At 36.8% G+C, this 24,498-nt stretch overlaps 1 protein-coding gene across 4 annotated transcripts in view; it reads left to right on the forward strand.

Moving 5' to 3' along the window:
• Positions 1-2,392: 2,392 nt before the first annotated feature.
• Positions 2,393-24,498, forward strand: part of LOC132791960 (homeobox protein invected) — a 59,943-nt gene continuing 37,837 nt past the window's right edge. For all 4 annotated transcript variants that reach the window (XM_060801114.1, XM_060801116.1, XM_060801117.1 and 1 more), the window contains exon 1: positions 2,393-4,249. In XM_060801114.1, the coding sequence (XP_060657097.1) occupies positions 2,821-4,249 (1,429 nt within the window). In that variant the 5' untranslated portion in view covers positions 2,393-2,820. The remainder of the gene's footprint in view (positions 4,250-24,498) is intronic.

A 24,498-nucleotide genomic window follows, 5' to 3' on the forward strand; every position in this document is an offset into this window, starting at 1 on the left:
GCATACGAACAACAACAACAACAGTAACAACGACGAAAAATCGCATGCAATTCCAATAAGATTGACAATGAGCGCAGCAGCCTAACGAGCCTGCCATCAAGGCGACTGCGACAGCATATGCTAGAACGCGGGTGCAAGCGAGCAAGCAATAGTTCAGCCTGGACTACAGTTGAAGCTGAGCTTGCTCTCTTTATGTTGCTTGTTTGTAAGCTACATACATTTTTGCGCGTCAACTCGCGCTCTCCCTTTGTCACGCTCTCTCTCGCGATGTATTGTGTGTCTGTTTGTGTTGGTGTGTGTGTGTGTATGCGAGGGGATCCATAGACTGCGCTGCGCTTTGTTTAAATAAAAGCCTCTTTAAGTTTATCTATTGGGTCGCATCTAAATTGTGTGGGGAGCCCGTCGCTCGTCGCCGGTCGCCTCGCTTTGCGATTATGCTATTTGTTGCTGCTGTGACTTTGCAGTCCGCTGCCCGCAGTCGGCAGCGGCAGCGCAGCGACTGCGATTCTCTTGTAATGTTTTGCCGGCGCGCTTTTATTTTTGCTGTTGCTTTTGCTTTGGGTCTCTTTGACTTGGTGTCTGTTGCTGCTGCTGTTATTGTTGTTGTTGGTGCTGCTGTTGTCGTTACTTATTGCTTGTGTTGTACGCTTCATGTTTTGATTGTATTTATTTTAGTTTGAGTAACTTTACTTTTTTGCTGCCGTCCATTTCTGATGAAGATTTTCTGCGCGATTAACTGGCGAGATCGCCTTACGCGGCGCCTTTTATGTGAAAAGCGTTTCGTGCGCAGCTTTAATCATGTCTCTTTTCATGGAACGCATGAACACTGAGAGCGGGTGGTAGGTGCGGGGGGTGCGGTGGGGGGTAATGGAGTATAACATAATGGGGCAAAACATTTGCGATTGCGATTCGCATTGCGCAGACATTTGAGCAATTGCGTTTAATTTTATTCATAATTCGTGTCTAGGGTTTCTCGACCGCTTTTAATCGCTGTATAATTGTAGCTACCTCCCCCCGCTCCCGCCGCTCCCCCTCCTCTCGCTCATTTGCTGTGCTGTGATCGGAGTTGAAATTAAGCTTGATTAATTTGTTGGCTGCGTTATCGACGCGTCGGCATCAGTAACAGAGGCCGCGACCTGGGCACCAAACCAAAAAAAAAGAAAAATGTACATAAATTGTATATAAAGGGGCAACAAAGTTATTAAACTGGATTGGGTGTGCAATTGGGGCGTGGCACTGCGGCCACAGATAATAAAGCGTGGACAGCTTTCTGGGCGATGCTGGGCGAGCAACCAAGAAAGAAATAAAAGCACTGGAATTTCTATTTTATGGCCAACGGATGTTGTCTAAAAACGAGCTAAAAGCAATGTTTTAATGGCCCATTTTGAGAGATCGATGTGGATAAGATAAATGCGGCTTATTAATTAGCTGCCCTACGCATTGCTATTCCACTGGAATATACTGGAATAGCTGGAACACACACACCCAACACTCAAAGTGCAGCAGCCAAAGTGCAAACCTAACCTCACTTTTCCACGCACAGTTCGGTGGCCAATTAGACAAGCTCACACACATGTGTGTAGTGAGTGTTGATGTGTGTAGCAAAAAAGGCATCAAAAACAATTATGAAATCACAGCAGATGTTGGAAACAAAATTGTGGTGGTGATTTATAAAGCGCAACAGCAACAAAAAACAACAACAACAATGACATCAAAAAGCGAAACAATTTTACTTCTTTTTTGTTTTGTATTTTATTGAATAAGCAAAAAGCAAAAGACACGAAGAGGAGCAGCATGTGTTACACACACAAGTATACGTGTGTGTGTGAGAAGAGGATGGAGGATGCCACTAAAAGGACTGCAGATGCGCAGCCACAAGCCAGAAACTTATGTACGCTGGAGATTTACGACTTAAATGCTGCAGCGCATAATCAAAAAGACAAGCGCACAAGGAGCAGTCGACGCTGGCAGCGGCAGAAGGAACAACACCGAAGGCAGCGACGCTGGCAGTGCACTTAATTAACAAATATACAAACACTTAACATAACCTCAACTGACAGGCTGACCGCGGCAGCGAAGAGTAAGTGAGTGAGTTTGCTGTGCTCGCGAGAGCGAGACAACGCTAGTGTGTCAGCCAAATGCCTCACACCCTCACTCGCAAACACAAACACACACACACACATAAGCAAAGCGCAACGCAGCTCGTTGCTTATTGGATGTTCGAAATGCGAGAGAGCGCAGTGAGAGAGAGAGACAACTGTGTGCATGTGTGTGTCTGTGTATGAGTGTGTTGTTCTTATTGCCGTTCCGGTTTTTAGGCCCTGCGAGTGAAGCGACTGCTCGCTCTTTTGGTTTTGCTCATTTCTGCCGTCTCGTTTAGTTGCAAGTTCGCGGGAGCTTCAGTTGGTTCAGCTGACTGGCAGAGCGCACGTAGCGGAAACCCGGGCGAGACACTTTTTATTGTTTTTCTCCACAACCGTCGTCGAGCGCTTTTTAATAGTTTTTATTATCTACTATATCTATACACCGCTTTTCGCCGCTCGCCTATACAGAAAACTTGAAAGCAGCGAACGCCACCTAGCGGCGAGCAGCCAGCAACTGTGCGCGTGTGCTTGCCTGCGTACGTGTGTGTGTGTGCGTGCGTGCGTGTGTGTGCGTGTTCAATTTGTGTGTGAAAATGCCGACGGCTTTGCAAGCGGGCAAACCAGACTGCAGCCAGGGCTAGCTAGCTAAATTGATCCCCGTTCCCCTGACCCCCTCACTCTAACCCCCCCACCAGCGTGCCCTAGAACAAAACTGCATACAGTGGCTGCTGCACTTATGTCCACGCTGGCCAGCAGTCGCCATCCGACGCTGAATCTGACCCTCAAGCGCAGCCTCAGCAGCAGCAGCAGCAGCAACAACAACAACAGCAACGAACTCCAGCCGCAGTTGGAGTCGCCTGCCACAGCCACAGCGGATGCAATGCATCCGGATTGCCTGCCCCTGCCCCTGCCCCTCCCGCTTCACGGCAGCCGCAGTCCACAGCTGCGGCCGCCCGACGATGGCGACATGGAGGACGCCAGTTCCGCCTGCGATGAGCACATGGTCAACATCCTGGATGATCCGCCCGATGAGGACGAGGCCGATGCGGAGGAGGAGCTCGATGATGCCGCCAGTTGTTGCAGCGAGAACAGCGTGTTGAGCGTCGGCCAGGAGCAATCGCATGTGGCTGCCGCTCAAGCGCGACAGCGGCTACTCATGAGCCAGCTCTATCGACCGTCGGCATTCAGCAGCGTTACCACGCCCCATTCGCCCAGCGAGGCAGAGGAGGCAGCTGGTCAGATGGCGGCTCCAGCTGCAAGTTTTCAGGAGGAATTCCTCCGTAAATCTCAACTCTATGCCGAGGAGCTGATGAAGCAGCAAATGCAGCTGATGGCAGCGGCTCGAGTGAATGCTTTAACAGCGGCCGTGATGCCATTGGGTGGCTTAAGGGGACCCAAGGTGTCGCAACAGTTGCAGATGGCTGCAGCAGCAGCGGCAGCGGCAGCCATGCGACCCACAACGGGGCAGGATGCGTTGGCGCAGCTAACGGCAACGGCGCTGGGCATTGGAAGTGCGACGCATCCGCATCAGCTGCTGATGCAGCAACAGTTGCAGCCGCTTTCGTACCAGCAGCAGCAACAGCAGCAACAACAGCAACAGTTGCAGCAACAACACTACAACAACAACAACAACATTCAGCATCACAACAACAACAATGTGCGCGAAGTCAAGTTCAGCATCGACAACATACTCAAAGCGGACTTTGGCTCCCGCCTGCAACAGCGTTTGGCTGCAGTTCCCGGAGCAGCCGCAACGGCAGCAACTGTTGCAGCTGCAACGCCAGCAGCAGCAGCAGCAGCCTTGAGCCTGAAGGCGCCACGAAAGTCAGCGAAACCGTTGAATTTGGCGCCCGTTCAGCTGCAATCGCAACCGAGTCTGAGCTTCTCCAGCAGCCTGGCGAACATCTGCAGCAACAGCAACGATTCGAATAGCACCGCAACCAGCAGCAGCACAGCGAACAATGCGCCAGCCATTGATCTGGTCAAGTCGCCCAATGCCACATCGCCAGCACCCGCCAAGAGTGTCGAGGAGGCAGCCACAGCAGCAGCAGCGGGAGCGGGAGCAACGGGAACTGGATCAACGACAACAACGGGAAACAGTTCCACGCCCATCGTTTGGCCAGCGTGGGTTTATTGCACCCGCTACAGCGATCGTCCCAGTTCAGGTGAGTTCAAGTAGTTGATAAACTAGAGATAACTCATCAAGTTGTAGAAATTTCTAAAGCGGTTTTTCATACTTTGTTCAATGAAAAATTTGAACGAGCAAAAGTTATAATATCTTAACTTCGAACGCTTCTTATGAAAGCTTTAGTGAAGAGAAAAATTAATCAGCTTAATACCTTAACAATACCCTCCGAAGATACCCTTTGAGGACTTTAGTGATGAGAAATAATAATATACAATAATAAGATTAGAAGGAAACGAATTGCATCCAAAATGGCTGAAATTGCATTTCTATTGTAAATATTCGGATAAATTAGAATGAAAATTGAATAAATAGTGAACATATTAATAGGTTAATAATCTACAAATTTTGAAGACGAGAAATAATGATCTAATTAGCTATGCACAACTTTCAAAGGAAACATTTTAATGAGATAATGAGATAGGTTTCATATCGCATTCAAAATTTCAGAAATTGCATTTATATTGAATTGCAGAAACTAAATTTCTATTTCTAAATTAGAGTGAAAATTGACTATATAGCGAACATTTTAAAAAGGACGCAACTTGCAAAGGAAACAGTTCCGACTACTCATCATAGCATGACGATAACTAAATTGAATTCTACATCTAGAAAAGTGTGATTTATATTGTGATTTATATAAGGGAACTTTAAATCCTAGAACAAATTAAGAAGAAACCTTATAATAGTTAGAGTTATGACGGAAAAAGTCCCCATAGAAAATAGAACTAATCAAGGGTCAATTTAAGTAAGCACAAGGACAGGACAGAATAGAAGGTAAAAGTCCGAGGAGGAAACTCGTCTTAAATAAGATATGTTGACAGGAAAATATATCAGGGCAGTAAAGTGCGGAAATCGAACCCATAGTATCGAACACATAGTATGTATGAAACAAAAAGTCCTTATATGTTACAACTAACAAGACTCCTAAGAAGTCAATTCTTCTTAAGTAAACATAGGAGTAAAGCATTTTATAGGAAATAAAACAGGAACAAAAAAGTCCTCATAAAAATATGAATTCCTTAGCATTCAAATCATACACAACAACAACAATATATTAGGGACAGAGAAGCAACAGCTACATCGGACAAAGACCAACAAATTGCAAAAATCTAACCAAATGAAACACAATTGTGTGAGAAAGAAAGTCCTTATACAATAAAGAAGATAAGAAGCCAGTTCTTCTCAATTAAACATAAGCATAAGCATTTTATAGGGTTAAACCATATTCTTAAGAAACACAAGGAAATTAAACAGGAACAGAAAAGTCCTCATACAAAACTGAATTCCTGAACAGACAATTTTTCTCTAGGAAAATATATGAGGGAGAGAGAAGTTAGAGTTACATTAGAAAAAGACCAGTAAAGTGAGAAAATCGAACCAAATGAAACACATATGTATGAAAAAGAAAGTCCTTATAGTCCGTTCTTCTCAATTAAACATAAGCATAAGCATTTTATAGGTTTAAACCATATTCTTAAGAAACACAAGGAAATAAAACAGGAACAGAAAAGTCCGAAAAATTCCTCAACAAAGTGCGGAAATCAAAGCAAATGTGAGACACCTGACAAGGCTGCTGACAACTGCGCTAAGCTCAACTCAACTCAACTGAACTCAACTACTCATAGAGTGTTAGTGTATTGGATGTGTGGAGTGGCTTGAGTGGCTCGTAAACAGTTGAGCAAACAAAGTGGCAACCACAGAAGAGAGAACTCGCTGACGCCCTGACGTCCGACTGCCTTTGCTGTTGCCTTTTGTCGTGGCGTCAATCTGCAGCTCATTAGTTTGCAACCACCAAAAAAAGGGACGCACACGCTCACTCCACTCACACACACACATAAATACAGCACACACTGAGCACCCTCACTCCAGTGTGTAGTCTAACCCCACAATGCTCTGCCGCCTCCCTCTCCCTTCATCCATTTCAACCACATCCACAGGCACTTACTCGGGGCTCATGAAGTGTCTGCTCGAGTGGTTTTTATGTCCTTATGGCTTATGTAACATAACTTAAGCTCATTATGCGCCCTGACTCTCTCCCTCCCTCTCTTCTTCTCTCCCTCTCTCTCTCTCTTGCTGACAATCATGGCACTCATGAATTTAGTTTATGCCACCGCAGAGAATTTTCGAGTAATCGTTTGCCTAATAATTTGATGAGGCAACATTATCCTTGCCCTTGCCGCCACCCTCCTCCCTTTCCGCTTCCAGTTCCAGTTGCAGAGTCACTTTTGACTTGTCATTAGCCAACACTGCCCCACAAAACCATATGTCTACCATTAAGTAGTAAATCAAAGTGGATAAAAGCCGATTGCGACTATAATATGGAAGTACTTGAGTTAAGTGTATGATTGGAAAACAGTCTATTGTCTATTCCAATAAAACGCTGGAATATGACATTCATTTAAACGGTAATAAATACTTAATCAATTTGTTGATTAGATGATGAACTTGTTAGTGAAGTGATTCCAAAGCAATTCTATTAAAGATTAGAAAATTACACAATTGTTTAATAATCAGAGTAGTTGACTTTAGTATATGATTGTCAATTGTTTCCAATAAATGGAAACTAATATATTGATGAAAATTTCAAAAATAAATACTTAACAAATTCATAAAAATTTTTAAATTCATTTCATAAATATAATTTACAAAAATATTTGTAATAAGTTGAATTGAAGAATTACATATATTATTGAGAAGACTCCAAAAATGTTTCCATTTTCAATCCCAAATTGCTTAATACTAAAAAAAAAAGTATTTGACTTACATAAGTTTATGATGTGGGAAAAAGTAATTATATCCAATAAAAGCCTGGAATAAAAAAATGTTAAATTATACATTTTTACATTGAGTATATAATACTTTTTTAAAATTATAAATTTTTGTGATTACATGCAATGAAATTAAAAACTTAATGAAATCAATGAGCATATAAAAAATGTTTACAAGTTTTTACGTGTTTTAAATTTATTTTCAAAATATTTTCAAAATATATTTCACTAGTAAACGAGAATTTATAATAAAGAATATTTCGACTTTGTCACGTAAAAATATTAAAAATCAAAAAGAAAATATCGGAATTTTAAATATTTCAAATATCATTGGAAAATAGCCTAATAAGAAATTCCAAACTATTTGCTAGTTGGAATATTACTTAATTTAATAAAACCATTCAGTTTTTGGTGAATTAAATTAAGCTGATGTTCAGATAATGAAATTTTGCAAATATTCTAAATAATTCCCTTCCAATCTGGAAGTTGGAAAGAAACCTGGAAGGAAGTTTCTATCTTATAAAGTATATACTTAATTACCTGAACTTTTCTAGGTACTCATTAGGTAATCATTTTGCTAAATGATCTATTGATTCATTGTCGCTAGTTATAAGCGAATACTTATGAGTGTACTTGCGAGTGTACTCATACGATTTGTTCCGGCAATTTGCTCATTACACTGATTAATGTCACAGGCATCCATTTGAGTAATTGCGGGCACTCAGTTGTCAACCGAGTCGTAGCCCCATCTATCCTCATACTCACACTCACACTCACACTCAAACACATACTCATATTCGTATTCATATTCGTTGTCGTATTCGTATTCGTATTCATTCCAATCCCGAGAGTCGAGTGCATAAATCTACGCTTTTAGGTGGGTTTGTCGCGTTCGCTAATTAACCACAAAAACGAAACGAAACCAAACGAAACGAAGCGTTTTTCTCCCTCCCTCTCTGACTCTCACACTCTGGGTTGTTGCCATCTCTCTCTGTTTTTTTGAGGTGTGTTTATTGTAAGTATTATGCAGTTCTTTGTTGTTGCTGTTGTTGTGTTTATAAATTTAGCGTGACTAAAACGAGATCTCGATCGCATTTGCGGTTCCATAATTTGAATGAATGTTGTAGGCGATGGCGTCGACTCCAACTCCAACTTCGACTTCGACTTGAAACTTCGCCTGAGCTAAAGCCAGAGTTGGAGCTGCAAACAATGATTTAGCGTGAGATTTGAACAACAACAATAACTGCAAACAAAAAATGGGACAGCAACAAAAAAAGTATCATTGAAATGCACACACAAAATTCCAAAATAAAACTCATAAATCTGACGCTTTTGAAAAATTGCCACGGCCAAGCGACACGAAATATTATTAAATATTATTAAAAGGTGTTAATTTGACAAATTAATGCGACGTGACGTAAGATTTGATAAAGCCAAGATAATTTAATTCCTAGCAAGCACATGGAACTAGATTGAGAACTAACATTTAAAGCTTTGACTTGAAACTAGATTCCAGTCTTTAGCAAAGAATAAAAATTAGTTGGTATTTTAAGACATGGATGCTCTTTAGATTCAAGGAAACATATAGTTAAATATTTGAGCTAAAGCACATTGTAGATTAAATTTATTATAAACTAGAAGTAGTTCATTAAACTAGTCTGCTTATTTTTAAATTCATAGCTTCCTTATTGCTTATAATAAACTTGAAGCACATATTTATTTAATCAAATAATTATGAAATTGACAGCTTTCTTATGGATTCAAAAATCATTAAAAGCACATTAATATTAATCACTTTATTGATTGGCTTTAAAAACATTATTAAAACTGAAAGCTTTTCAGCGAAAGCATAATCGAAAGCACATTAAAACGTTAGCTTGTAATTGAAAGTGGTTTTACAATATTTATAGTTGAAAGCCCATTAAGATTTATCTTTTTATTAATCGTGTTTAAAAACTTTATTTAAAGCTTTTCAACGAATGCATAATCGAAAGCACATTAAAACGTAAGCTTACATGAAGAATGCAATTGAAAGTGTCTTAAAAATAGTTGTAGTTATGTTCAAAGAAAGGAAAACTTTTATTGTTTCTGTCAGCTGGGAAAATCGTGCAGCTACAAATCTTTAAAAGCACTATTAAAGTTAAACTTTACATGCAATAGTTGTACAAACAACATGTAAAGCTATTACAGCATTGTTAATGCACAATAAATATAAATGACTTAATAATCTACTTCAAAACGAAAGTTGTTTGCCTATTGTTGTCAGTTCAAAAAATACTTAAAAGCACATTAAAGTTGTATGTACATGATAATAACAATATTCTTAAACGGTTGACTTCAAACAAAATATTTTACGATATAACAGCATGTTCGAAAAGCACCTTGAATGCTAGTTGAAGTCGATTATTAAATATTTTGTTAAAGTAACATTATGTCGGCTTGCCTTCAAAAGCTCATAAATGGCTTAGATTGCTTGTAAAGTTCACTGTAAAGTTGTTAGAGTATTGTTAAGGTTTATTATTGATTTTGTCATTGGAGTAAAGCGATAGTCTTAAAGTTTTGTGAACAAAAGTGTTGTCGAAAACTTATTAAAATTTAGCATAAAATTTCTATAAAATTTGTTATGGTTCTCTTTAATGATTTTTCATTGTAATAATAGTTTGTAAAAGTAAATATTTATATTATCTATTATTTGGAGCTTATCAAAAACATGTGAAAATAAAAATGCTATTAAATTTGTTAGAGTTTATGTAAACATGATTAAACATTTTTGATGATTGTTAAATGAGAAAATATACATATTTCCATAATTTTGTGAATAAAAGAGTTCTCGAAAGTTTCTTAAAATTCAAAATATTAAAATATTATTGCTTTTCCATGATTATAGTATAGTTTGCAAGAGTAAAAATATATCAACTCTTACTTAGGACTAAAAAAGAGTTATTGAATGTGATACTATACTAGAGAAAATATATATTTCCATAACGCTGTGATCAAAATTTTCTTTGAAAGCATCTGACAATATGGTATTCAAATTTCATTTAAATTTATTACAGGTCCCTTTATTTATTATTGATTTTTCAAGTAGTTGTTTTTTTTTTATTATTTTGTGACGAAAAGTCAAAAACATTTGAAACACAAATAAAATTGCAATTAAATTCGTCACAGTTCTGTTAAATTGTTTATTAAATTTTTCTTAATTTATAATATATTAACTTAGTTCAAAAGCAAATGTTTGTCAAGCATTATTATTACCTTAAACTCGTCGGTTGTTTTAAGTTTGAATGGAACTTTTCAGTGGATTCCATTGACTCTTTACTCTTTAAACTTTGCTTGCAAGCTTTAAGTTGTTTGTTTTCATGTAGAGTATTTTATTAAAATGGCAATGTTAACACTTTGGGGGGATAAAGGCGCTTTAACAGCGATTTGCTGGGCTGCCAATTATGTTAGAGAGAGACAGCTAACAAAACTCGATAAACTCTCGGCTAACTTCTGGCTGCCAATTTTCGCATTTGTCCAGCACTTGGCGCTCATTTAACAGTAGCCTCAGAGGCAGCAGCAGCAGCAGCAGCAGCAACAACAGCGATCGCCACTGAACCATTAAGTAATTTTCAATTTGCCCAGAACGAGCAACAACAGCAACAACAACAACAACAATGCAAACGGGCAACAAACGATGCGGCAAGCGGTGTGGCATGAGGCATGAAGTGGAGTGCGGTGTGGCATGGCGGCTGCTGCTGCTGTGGCTGCCACAACAATGACAACGTAAACAAACGAATTTCAATTACCCATCAGCCAGCCTGCAATTACCTAGAGTTCTTCTCTTCTCCTCCCTCCCTTCCTCAGCAGCAGCAGCGGCAAAAGAATTTTCCGCGCTGGAAATTGACTTGGAAAAAGTTTTTGCGTTCAATGGAAAATGTGCTTAGAAAATTGGCCACAGCCATTTGCCATTTGCCAGATGCAAAACCAGAACATTAACTAGAAGAAGAAGAAGATGCACAAATTCTTTTCTCTCCTCGCTTCTTCGTTGAAAGCATTTCTCTTCGCATTTCTCAGCCACTTTCGCCCATTAAACTGCGCAGTTTATCACAATCTTTGCAATTGAAACTACAGCAAAATAATTTAGTACTCTGCCGCATAATTGTGATTGAGTGGGCCGCCCATCCATTGATGTTCCTTGCCACTTCAACCTCAAGTCATCTTTAGGTTCATCATCATCTTCATTCTCAATCTCAGCCACCCAGTTGGGCGTTGTTTTTGGAATCAATACTTGCCACAGGCGACCTACTTGCCACAGACATGTGTTGCATGCGTTGCATGTGTGTCTGCTGTGGCAACTAGTCAGCTTCAGCTGGCCAAGTGTCTAAGCACTTTAGCTGACCAATTGCTTTGTTGGCCATGAAATGCCAATATAACTCTATTATGTAATTGCTGCTTAAATCGAAACTGCAAAAACATCACATGAATGATAATAATATTATATTTAAACTGTTTAAAAATCAAAAATGTTAAGCTCAAAATTGAATTGAATTGAATCACAATACTTAAATTCAGACATTAAAACAACTGATTAAAATATAGAACATGGATAAAGATAAAATAAAAAAATAACAAAATATCAAGCAATAAATTGCGACTTGATTTTTTTTTTGTATTGTAACAACTATAATGCCTATAGGTTCTTGTTAATAAGTTATATAAATAAAGAAAATGAAATTGACTATAAAAAATGTGTAAGATAAATGTGGAATCCCAATTTTTATAAATATTTAAGCCTTTTTTATGACTACATTTCTAGATCATTAATCAGAGTTAAAATTACAAATAAATTAAATAATAAAATAAAACATTTGTAGCTATAGGTTTATTAAAGTATTTAAAATAAATCAATAAATAAATCAAATAATTAAAAAAGTGAATATTCAAGCAAAAATATTCAATTTAGCTTTATAAGAAGATGTGAAGAAGTATTTACAAATATATTTTAAACAAACGAAAAAACACAACTTTTTCATTTTTTAGGGAAAAATATTTGCAAAGACCTCATAAAGTCATTTTTTAATATAAATGTTGAATATAAATAAATGTGGATATATAAAAAAGTGTAAAAAAGTGTATTATTCTTAAAATATACCGAATTATTATACCACACAAATACTAGAATATACAGAAGACTATATGTATTTGGTATAATGATATCAAAATATACTTTAAATGCAAAATATACCATACCCGATTGCAATTGGCGTTTTTTGGCTATTCAAAAGTATTTCTTAACTTCTTCAATTTTTGTCTAATCGCATAAAAATTCAGTAATTATAAATACTGTACTTCGAACAGTTTTGAAAAAGAAAATGATTGCAATTAATAAATTACGGTTATTATATTAATTATTCATTTATTTAATGAACGTTGTTATTAACTTTTCAAAGACAATATGCACTTTTTAAAGGCTGTAATCAATTATTGATTGCTATAAGAAATGCTTTAAGAGCGCCTTCGCTCGCTTTGTGGTACTAGGACAATTTCTTTAAGCCCACTTCATGACGATAAAAGTAAAGACCAATAACAAAAACAAAGGCAAAAACACTGCAGACTGAAATGGGCCTTTAACATGGACATGCTTTATGACCCAAATGCATTCATAACTACGCATATGCGAAGCTGTCACGTCATATGATAATCACGATATGGGCAATAGACGCAGTGGGAATACTTTTCACTCCCCACTCTCCACCTTCTCCTCTCTCTTCTCTCCACACTTGGCAGTCTTGGCCTTAGAAGGCAAATTGAGCCATTGAAGCGAGGCAGCAAACTTGTCTAACAATTTTCTGTGTTCGTTGTTGTGCGTGTTTCTTTGAGGAGAGAATGTTTTGCTTTTCGCTGAAGTTATGCTCAGCTCTCGGGTTTTGGGTCAAAAGCAGCATAACTCAACGCCTCAGAGTCAGAGGCATGGCAATCAGCTCGAGGCGCGATTTATGAAGTGACAAAAATTAATTTCAACTGTTAAGTTATCGCCAACTGCAAACTGCAGCAAGCAGCAAGCTGCAAGTTGCAACTGCAACAAAACTGTAACTGGTAGCGCCTTTTAAGGCGCAACTGCTGCAACAACAACAACAACAACAGCAACTGTTGTTGCTGCCATGCGCCTCGCACTGGCAATAAAACTGTCCACTCTGGGCCTGGCCAAGAGTTCCCGGTCCAAAACGAGACCATATCAGCCAGCAAAAATGTCGTTTAAACTGTGCTGCTGACCGCATTTGGTTAATGTGATCTGCTATTGCTTTTGTTGCTGCTGTTGCTGCTGCTGTTGCTGCTGTAGTTTGTCACAGTTGTGGCTGCTGCTGGTGTTGGGCCTGTCGCAGATATGGTCTCAAATTGTTGAGGTTGAGGCAAATGCTGTTAATTGTACTGTACCCAGTAATCGGTAATCAGCAACGACTCGACAAGACTGCTGTACACTAGTCAATATTATTATTTATTTATTAGACAACTGTTTTATATTTGCGCATATATTTTTTATTTATTCATTATTTGTTTATAAAACTTTACTAGAAAGGAGAGGAATAAATATACGAAAAAAATACATATGTTTGTATTGCATAACGAAATAAATCATGACTGTATTTATCTTCATTATTTATTTCATAATATAACACAAATATAACTATTGCCGTCAAAATTATTTTATAATTTGAAAAATATTAAATCAAAATTTCAAATGGTAAATGTAGAATAAAATCGTAGCAGAACCTGTAATGTAACCGCATTATTTCTTTATTTTATAATATGTTAACCAACACTATGAGAAACTTTATCAAAAAATTGATTGAATTTTAAGCGTCACTGTACAAAAAAAATGCAACGTAAGAACACGAAGTTTTTTAAGCTCTCCTCTCTCGCTCATATATGTATAATTTAAATGAAGACAATTCATGAATTTATTATATTATAAATATAAAAGAGGCGTTTGTGTTTTAGTACTCTAAAAAAATTGTGTAGTCTTCTTGCTGTAACAAGAATTGATCCTCTGATTTCTAGTATCGAAGTCCATCTCCTATTGCTTATCTTCTGGTTTGTCAGAACTTTGCATAACATATTGAGATTTTAATAATACATAGCGTATTTCACTTTCTACTCCATCAAGCACTTTAAGTAACCTGTTTGACTATCACAATCTTATGAAAATTGGAGATACATTTCTCGCATACTTCATAAAATGTCTTATTTCAGTTTTGTCATCATTCTAAGTTTAATAAGTTTGATTTCAAATTTATAGCACATTTTAACGATGTTTTTATTCTAAGCTATCGTTGAGTGATGCTTCAAATATTAAATTAACAAACCTTTTGTTAATAGTTATTTGAATACATATTTCCAAAATAATTTAAACAATAAAAGCGAATAAATTCATTATTGTATCAAAATTCATATTGATGCAATAAAAACCAAAGAAAACATCGTTCAGAATGTCTTTCTGTTTTAACAATATAAAAATGCTACGGGTAGATATTGAATTGATTGAAAATGTGTTGTTCACATCTTTATTTTGTTATTCAATGTTTATATATATTACGTGCCATCAAATACTAACTTTGCTTAAAGCAAGCTATTCTTTGTAGAAGAAAATGCATTTAAATATATTTATTATTTTGATTACTTCAATAAAGTAAACAATATTTTTAATGCTTCTCATGTGGCACAGATAAGATACTTTTCTTAAATTGTAACGTAGGGTATCACTCAATCAAATCCACTTACCTACAGCACACTCGACTATTTTTGGTTGATCTTGAAATATGAAATTCATACATAAAACGTAGCTTTCGCATGATTACAACAAGTTGTTTTTTGTAAGAAACCGGTTAAGCTAGGGCTGAGAATCAGTTCAAGTTTGTAAAATTCACTCGTCAGTTTGCAGGGTATGTGCTAGTCGGTTGACCAACTGCTGATACTGTTCTCGTTGTGTGGGGAGGCCAACGACATGCCGAAATTGCGGAATGTATTGACGTTTCACTATGTTTCACTGTGCGTATACGTAACACAGTCGCTGCCAAAGACAAAGCTTGAGCTCGCTTCAGCGGTGCCCCGGGGACCACCCAGATAGTGGACCACAGCAAAGCAAAGCAAAGTAAAGCTGAGATCGAGACAAGTTTCCGCATTTGGTTTCAACATTCAACATTCGACATCAATTCAGATGAATCGAAGCATTTGCTGGCATATAAAAATCATTTTTATAACTTCATTTGTGTTAATTTGAAAACGAGACAAGGCGAGGCGAGGCGAGACGCTGAGGCAAAAGCCGCAGCGGAATGTTTTACCGCTTGCCGTCAATATTTACAGCTGTCAAAATATTTCTCTACAAGCAAATGACTTCATTCATCAGCATACCCGATGCCGAGAGCCTGAGTATCGCCCCCCTGAAAATGTGGGCTGGGCAGGTATTTCATATTTCTCTCTGTCTGTCTGTATCTTTCGTATTTATTTCTTATGACACGGCAACAAATGCGATCAATCTTTGGCACGAGGTGACTGCCAGTCAGTCAGTCAGTCCGTCAGTCAGCCAATTGCTCAGTCAGCCAGTCAATCAGAGGGCATAAACATGCATTAAAAGCCAAGCGGGCAACACAAATAAACAAATAATCAAAATAAGCCTCATTATGACTCTGCAGACAGTTGTTGCAACAACAACGACAACGACAGTCACTACAACAACAACATCAACAACAACCTGAACAGCAGCAACAACAACAACAACCAGAACAACAACTTGAACAAGTCGACAAAGAATTTATTGAAAACTAATTAAATCTGACGGCAGCCACAATTCATTTGTTAGAGCTCTTTTTAATCGATTATTTATTGCTCTCAGTCTGAAATGTATCTGATACAGAATTGTATCTATATCTATATCTATATCTATATCTATATCTATATCTATATCTATATCTATATCTATATCTATATCTATATCTATATCTATATCTATATCTATATCTATATCTATATCTATATCTATATCTATATCTATATCTATATCTATATCTATATCTATATCTATATCTATATCTATATCTATATCTATATCTATATCTATATCTATATCTATATCTATATCTATATCTATATCTATATCTATATCTATATCTATATCTATATCTATATCTATATCTATATCTATATCTATATCTATATCTATATCTATATCTATATCTATATCTATATCTATATCTATATCTATATCTATATCTATATCTATATCTATATCTATATCTTTCTTCTCAAAAATTGATTTGTCGATCCCCATTTGAAAGATTTGTTTAACTAACAACTAATTTGTTAGCGCATAATTGAATTGCAGTTCAACATTGTCGCTGACACCTGCGAATTCGAATCTGGTTCACAAATGCGAGTATCACATTCGCTGTGCAATCAAATTGAGATACCATAATGACAAATCGCTTGTATCTTGCAGATACATTTACTTTGATTGCTCCAAACTGCTCCACTTAATTCAATGAACATCAAAACGAATATATTAAGTAAAAGTTTGAAGATTGCCAACTTCAGATTAAACAACATTTTGTTGAGAATAACTTTAACTTTGTGGCTTCACATGTAATTTAATACTTTCTACTGCTTTCCGAGCAGATTTCACCTTAAATATATGAAATGTGATTTTATTAGCGCTGTTTGTAGTACTTAGATAATGTTGTTGATAACATTCGGGCGCCAGTTGAACTTTCGTTTGTGCAAAGTTTGGTTTTGCTAACTTTATTATTATTAAAAGTCGTTAAAACAATGTGTGACTTAGTCAGTAAAGTTGACTTTAATTGTTATAGTTTAAAGCAGTTGAATGAATCGGTTTTAATATGCATTACCAATAATAATAGGATAGAAGTAGGTTGCCATATTAGAACCTAAAATAGAATGATTATATTAAAAACATCTTTGATATTTATGTCTTTAGTTACTGCTGTCTTTAGTTACTGCTTTGAAAACCTCGCTCATAGTCAAAGTTCCTCAATCTAAATTATCTTTAAATAAGTTTTATTGAATTGAGTGAAGCGTTAGCAAAATCAAAATAGAAATTAATATACATAGAGCACTTAGACAAAGTGTCATAAAATTTGGTAGCTCTAGCTATGTCAGTCTCCGAAATATAAACTTTCATATGAATGGACAGACAGACAGACGGAGATAAGGTAATGTAGTTTAAGCAATTGATATTAAAAAGGAATACTTTGTGGGATCATAAATTGTACGTCTTTTATTACTTTCGTTTGCCATTTTTTTAGCTTTATATTTCACATAGAATCAGCTTGCTTTGCTGATCTGAATCTGAACCTCAGTCATGTTTCGGTAGGTCACACTGTAGGCGAGTTTTACGGCTGCTTTTTGGCGTTAATTGAGGCACATAACTAACGCCCTTTCGGATCATTGCCTGAGGGTCTAGTGAAGAGACTGCTGGCAGGAATTTGTTGGGGCAAAAGATGATGATATTGAGTTGGGTTGTGGTTGATGCTGTTGCTGATGCTGTGACTGTTGCTGATGTGGTTGTCATACAGTTGACATGTCTGTCGTCTGCTGGATGGGGGAGCTTTGATTATTTTATGCGAGTGAGTGACGGGCAGGCATCTTGCCTTGGTCACGACAGCAGGGCCCAAAAACTGATATGCACTTGGCCGCAGTCTTGCTCAATCTCCTCCTCTCTTTCTTCCTTCTCTCTTTCACTCATTCTGAGTCGCATTCTGTGAGCAATGCTCGCTGCTTGATGCGTGTGTGTGGTCAACCGCATTTGTCAAGTTTAATTGGGAAGCGAGCTGGGCTTTTGGTTGCCTTATTTTTATTTTTTTCGACTGTGGTTTCACTTTTGCTGCCGCTTTGCATAGCCCCCGCTCTCCTCCCATCTCACTCTCGTCTTTTGAGACATATGTTGGCGTCGGCGTCTTGGCTTGCTTATTGTTTGTTTATTACTTGTTTCGCTTTAATTACTTGTTCGTGATGATCAACATGAGGATGAGTTGTTCTCCGCAGTCGTGCGGTCCGCAGTAAAACCGATAGTCACACTTATTGGAATTACTGCTTCATTATCATGTGAAACGATTTCCCAGTCCAATCAGAGCAGACTCCATCTCCAACTCCAACTCCAACTCAGCGATTGCGACTGCGACTTCAACTCGCTCGCTTGGAGTTGGCCAACTCATAATCTCTTGACACTTGAGTGCCATTCAAAGGTCTTCAAAGCTGTGTGGCCAGCCAGCAAATTCAAATCAGCTGAGATTAGTGAGAAACAAAAAAACAAAAAAAGTTCGTGGTGCGTTTGCGTGTAAAGTCGGAAACCCACATAAACGGGTTCAACACAACAAAAACACTGAAAACGTAAAAATGCTGAAGCTGTCGCTCTGCCTGTCGCTCTTTACTAGAGACTGACTGTAGCTGATCTCAAACTCGGCTCAAACTGAACTGAACGCAACGCAACGCAACTCAACTCGATACGACGCACGAAAAAAAACTGTGGCACAAACCGTGTTGCCATCAGGCCTCGAGTGCTCTGTAAATATTCAGTTTGCAGCGCAACGATAATTGAGAGATTCTAAGTCTTCTTCTCGGAAATAATGAGGCGCAAGTGCTGCAAAGTGCCGCAAAGGGGGCGCCAGAGACTATCACAGACTATCCGACTAGTATCTGGCAAACAGTTCGATTTGATCTACTTTAAACAAGAATGAGAAGTTTGTTCAAGGTATAACAGATTAAACTATGACCCCTAAAGAATTTAGATCAGAAGTATTTCCCTCACTTTTCATTTGGAATATTCTATTGAATAATGTCACATTATTTAGGAAAGAAAAGTGCCGATAAATGAGTTAACAAAGAGGAAATAAGTTAAATGGAAAACTCAAAAAACAAGAAGATGAAAATGAGCAAAAGAATATGGCAAAAGAAATAAGGAAAAAAAGTGCTGAAAGATGTATCGATAAGGAAAAAAACTTGAGCAACTAATGCCTTAGAATAGCTTTAAAAATTCGCAAAAATAAACCAGGAAAAAAGAAGAATATGATATTGAAGACAATTTTCAAAATAAAGAAATTGAGATAGAATATTTGAGGATAGGAAAACTAGATAAAATTGCAGAAAAATATTCAGGTCAGATATTGAAAATGTGTACAAAATTAGAGAAAAACAAAAAGAAACTAAGGAGAAGAATATGGAATTAACTAAGGCGGAATTTAGGAAGGAAAAGGGTCGAAAGATGGTGTAACCAAGTTATGTGAAAAACTGAGATAAAATTAAGGAAAGGATGAGGAAAAGAATAAACGCATTATATGATAAATTATAAAATAAGGAAATGTTTGGGAAGTATAAAGTGCTGGAGATGTGTAGACAAATTAAAAATAAACTATAAGGAAAAATCGAAAATCGCATAAAAACAAGAGAAACCTGTGGAATTAAAGAACGAAAACTTAAAAAGAAAGTGTGCTGAAAGATATGTACACAAATTGAAAAGAAACTATAAGAAAAATGGCATAAAAACAAAAGAAAACTGTGAAATTAAATACGGACATATTTAAGAAGCAAAAGTGCTGATAGATGTATCGACAAATTAGAAGGAAACTAGAAGATCAAATCGTATAAAAACAAGAGGAAGTTGAGGAAAGAAATATGGAACTATATAAGGAGATATTTAGCGAGAAATTCTTAATTGAATATACTAAAAAAAGGAATCATGCGAATAGAAAACTAAGTAGTAAACATCACAGGAAAGCGGGGGCGACTCAATTGAAGGGGCATGCGTTGAAGTCTCATAATGTCAGCGAGCGATAATGGCGAGTCTGATGACTCAAGCAAGCTCTCTGAGCCCACAAGGCTATCAGCTATTGTCTAACTCAGATCTACGAGTATGTGTGCTTCCAAGCCAAAAGCCCAATGCCCACTCAAGCTGCATGCCCTTGCCTCATGCAACTGCAACTGCAACTGCAACGGCGACTCGCAGAGTTGTGGCGCATAATAAAATTAAGTCGATTCTCGGCTCCAGGCAAAAGTTGCGCAAGTTGCAGCCTCTGGTCTCGGGTCTTGGGTCTCTTTGCCATACAGATTCGCGCTCTTCTTGTTGCTGTTGTTGTTGTTGTTGTTGCTGCTGTTGTTATTGCTGTTGTGGCTGCCACTGGACTGAGACCACCCAAGTTGACAGCGAACACGAACAGCGCTTAAGCTTGTCCTGCTGCTTGGACTTGGACTCTGCGATTGAGACTGCGACTGCGACTGCGACTCTGATCGAGAAGCAGACTCAGACTGCAATCGAGGGGGGAGATAAAGAGCGTGAAGAGGAGGGAGTGGAGGAGAAGGGAATGGCTGTTGGAGAGCCGTCGAGGAGCCAGCTCTAATAAAGCTCGAATGTTCAGCTGCGAGAGCATACAAATAAATTGTATTAAGCAGTTAGAAACGAACGATCTTGAAATGCAGTTTATGGCATAGTGATAACTGCGTATGATGAACTCACGCAGCTGTCTGTCAGCGAGAGAAGCAGTGCAGCGCGACTTAGAGATACCCTGTAAAAGGTACTAAGTAAGGCAGCTGTAGTTTAGTAATCGAAAATTATGAAAAATAAAATGAATGTATGTTTTTTAGGTATTATTTTATTAAAAGTCGAATATTTACTGTCGTTTTTTATAAATTATTAGATTATAAATTATTATATAATAATAACTGTAAAGTATCTTATTGTTGAGAATGCTGTAAATCTAATAAAATATTTGCTAAAATTAAAATTAAAGATCTCAAGAATTTAACATTTTAAGGAGTTCTGGAAAACTGCACATTTCTTGTTTTTATATAAAATAAAAAAAAAATATACAATTTATTTAGTATTTATTTTCATATTATATGAATGAATGTGAAATGGAATTGAGTTGAGTTCTATATAACATTTACGAAAAGTGTCGCATTAAATTGGACTTTTGTATTAGAGAAAAAGAAATGCTTATTAAACAAGGAAAAAAGTTACAGTCGAGAGACCCGCCACCCATTTCCAATTAAACCATATTTTACACATATACCAAAAATATACCAAATAAATACTAAAATATACCGAAGGCTACATTTCGTTTATCGATAGCGATATACATTTAAAATATACTAAATTGTATAGTATATGTTGAACTCAAAAAACATACTATAGTAGGGAAAGAGAGAGATTCATTTACTCGTTTATTCATAGTTTTTATATTTATTCTTTAAATTGTTGTAGGACTCTTTAACTTCGTTGTTTAACGGAAAGTTAATATACTTTATACTACAGGGTATTAAACGTAAGAAAGACTTGCAAGATATAGAGATAGAGAGAGAGAAATACTCGTATATGCAATGTTTATTTTCCTGCCCGTTTCAATAATGTTGATATATAAGACGCAACGTCTCAGTCGTGAGCGTCCATCATTGAAGGTCATCATCGTTATCAGCGAGCTCATCATCAGCTGCATCATCAACATCATTATCATCGGGAGATCATTACGGCTTCATTGCGATTTATGTGCGTAATAATTGTGACAAACAGAATGACTGGAAAGTCAAACCCGACCTCGAGTCGGGAGTGGAAATGGAATTGCGACTGCGACTGCGACTGCGACTGCAACTGAGAGTGGAACTGCAGTTGACATCTGTTGACAATCACGCAATGATCAAGATGATCAAGATGATAATGATGTTGATGCGACTGCAACTGCAGTAATTAAATTGCAAGCTCCATTCGATTCAATTCGATTCGATTCCATTTCATTCGATTGCGATGCGATGCGAATGGCATCCAAACAAATCTATAGACATCGTATCGTTGGGCTTCAATTGAGGGCCGATCGCAGCGTTGAGCTCAAATTATGTAAATCAATTGACTAAAATGAATGATGAATGACGTATTTATTATTCAGAAATAATATCGCATCAACTCGAACTTCAACTCGGAGACTTGAGACCACCCACATCTTCACATCTTTGGAGCTCTCGTTGAGTTATGCAGAAATTTCGAGTCTTGTGAAAGTGTTGTCACCATAATTGTGTAAACATTGATTTATAATCAATCATTTCGATTCAGCTGCAGAAACCCCAAATTGATCTCAGGTATAGGAAATGGATTCATTTCGGAATTTCACACTCAACTTTTAAATGGGTTATAGCAAAAAATAATAGCTTGGATTAGAGATTGTTAGAGAAAGATATTTTTCTGTAAAAAATATAAAGGTAATACATCATTTTAAAAAGAATCTTAACTTTATAGCTCTAATAAAAGATGACACGATTTTTAAGTTGAAATTTTTACTGAGGATACAAAAAAGTTCTATTGACAAATTTTAAATATAAGATATAAAAAAGATTTTACAAAAATGTAAACTATAAGCATTTCAAACCAGTATAAAAGTTATTTTATGTTAAAATACAGAAAAAAAAGAAACTCATGCGAGTGAGTGACATTAAAAATGCCAAGTTTTAGATATGCAGAATTATATACAAATTTATATTGAACTATAATAAAATTTAAAAATATTTTTGAAGAAAAAAACTATAAAAAATTGTTTAATTTAAGGTACACTATTTTAACATAAAAATTGAAAGTAATTTAAATAAAATGACATTAAAATTGCATCATAGAATTTGTATCATCATCGTATCATCATCATTTGTATCATCATCATGGGAATTTGTATTTGTATACAAGTCAATAAAGAATATCATATGATTACAATTGCATTCAACAATGTAGCTTTTATGCAGTAATAAAGAGGATGAACTAGAAACTAGAGAATTTCAATCTCTTGCATAACAAAGTATTACTCGTTATCAGTCTAAACTATTCTGCACGAATTGTGCCATGAAAATCTAAGATGTGATAATTTAAAATTTAAAATATGTGAAAAAAAATATCTCATATTAAATTAAAATGTATTTTAAGAAAAAGTTTGAATGATTCCATTAAAAATTTCTTCGAGAAGTATTCATGTTATTACAAATGAGATAAAGATTAAAAGTAGAAATAAGATAATATAGTAGAGAAGAGGTTAAAGAAACTAATAGTAACTGCCATCTCTCGTATAACAAAGTATTACTAGTTGCCAATGTGCGTTGCACTAATCAGATCTATTAGATAACAAATTAAACCACAAAAGATACTAAAAGATACAGGTGAAGTTTATTTTAATAATTAAATTGAATAATTTCACTTATACGATGAAAATTTCACTTTAAAGATTGTACTAAATAGTTAATTTTTGATGATGTATGTTACGCTATTAGTAACTTGTAATTTGCCATCTCTGGTATAACAAAGTATTGTCTGTTGCCACTCTGCGTTGCACAATTCAGATATACTAGATTAAAACAAAAGAGACACTAAAAGATAGAGGTGAAGTTTATTTTAATAATTGAATTAAATGACTGCATTTCAGATTACTTCAAAAATAATTACATTACAATTTTATGACACTTATATAATATGATAAAAATTTCAATTTAAAGATTATACTAAATAGTTAATTTTTGATTATATATGTTAGGCTATAACTAACAAGCGATATATAACAAAGTAGTGACTGTTGCCACTCTGCGTTGCACTAATCAGTTCAGCAGGATTTGTGCAAATAAAGATCTATTAGCTGGCAACTTGCAATCAGCGCGATTTCAATTTGAAGTCACGCCTGCTCGACAGCTCGATGGAGTCTAGACTCTTAAGTTTTTGCATTGAATGTGCCGCGGGGCAGTCGCAAGATGAAGCAGAATTTTAGTTTTGTTTTCGGCCTGAAAACGGTGTCAATAAGATTGATGGCTGGAAGCCAGAGCTTCAGAGCTAGAGTCAGAGTCAGAGCCACAGCAAAGTCGAAGTCGAAGTACTCGTGCTTCAAGCTCAAAGATATGCAGAGAACACATAGAGACGAAGTTGCATTTGAAACTGGATTGAACACACAAAGTGGATGACTCGTGTGTGCGAGTGTGTGTGTGTGTGTGTGTGTGTGAGTGTGTGCCACTTAACTTTGGTGTCAGTCACTTTGTGGAGCTGGAACCGAGGCAGAGGCTGGATGATGACGATGTGGACCACACAGGCGGCAAATGTTGATTGCCGACTTGACTGACACTTTTTTGATAAGTTGATTAAAATGTTTTTCACTCGGCGGCGAGTCTCGAGTGCATTGACATTGAGCTGATTTGATTGACTGCATGACAGACTCAAAAGACAGACAGACAAAAACGTCTGCTCCTAGTGCAATGTCTTGAGATCAGAATCCAATGCGTTTGCTTCCCGGAATGAAGAGAAGGGTTCAATTAGCGCGTACTTAACGCTAAAAGCGATTAAACTCGATTCCTCTTTCAAGTCTGTATCTGTATCTGTATCCGATTTCGAATTGCTTAATTAGAAACTAATGTTGCAGGTGCCGCGAGTTTTACTCGCATTTGTTTATATATTGCCGCTGGT

The sequence above is a fragment of the Drosophila nasuta genome, chromosome 3 (assembly GCF_023558535.2).
Source record: "Drosophila nasuta strain 15112-1781.00 chromosome 3, ASM2355853v1, whole genome shotgun sequence".
In the NCBI taxonomy this organism is placed as follows: Eukaryota; Metazoa; Arthropoda; class Insecta; order Diptera; family Drosophilidae; genus Drosophila; species Drosophila nasuta.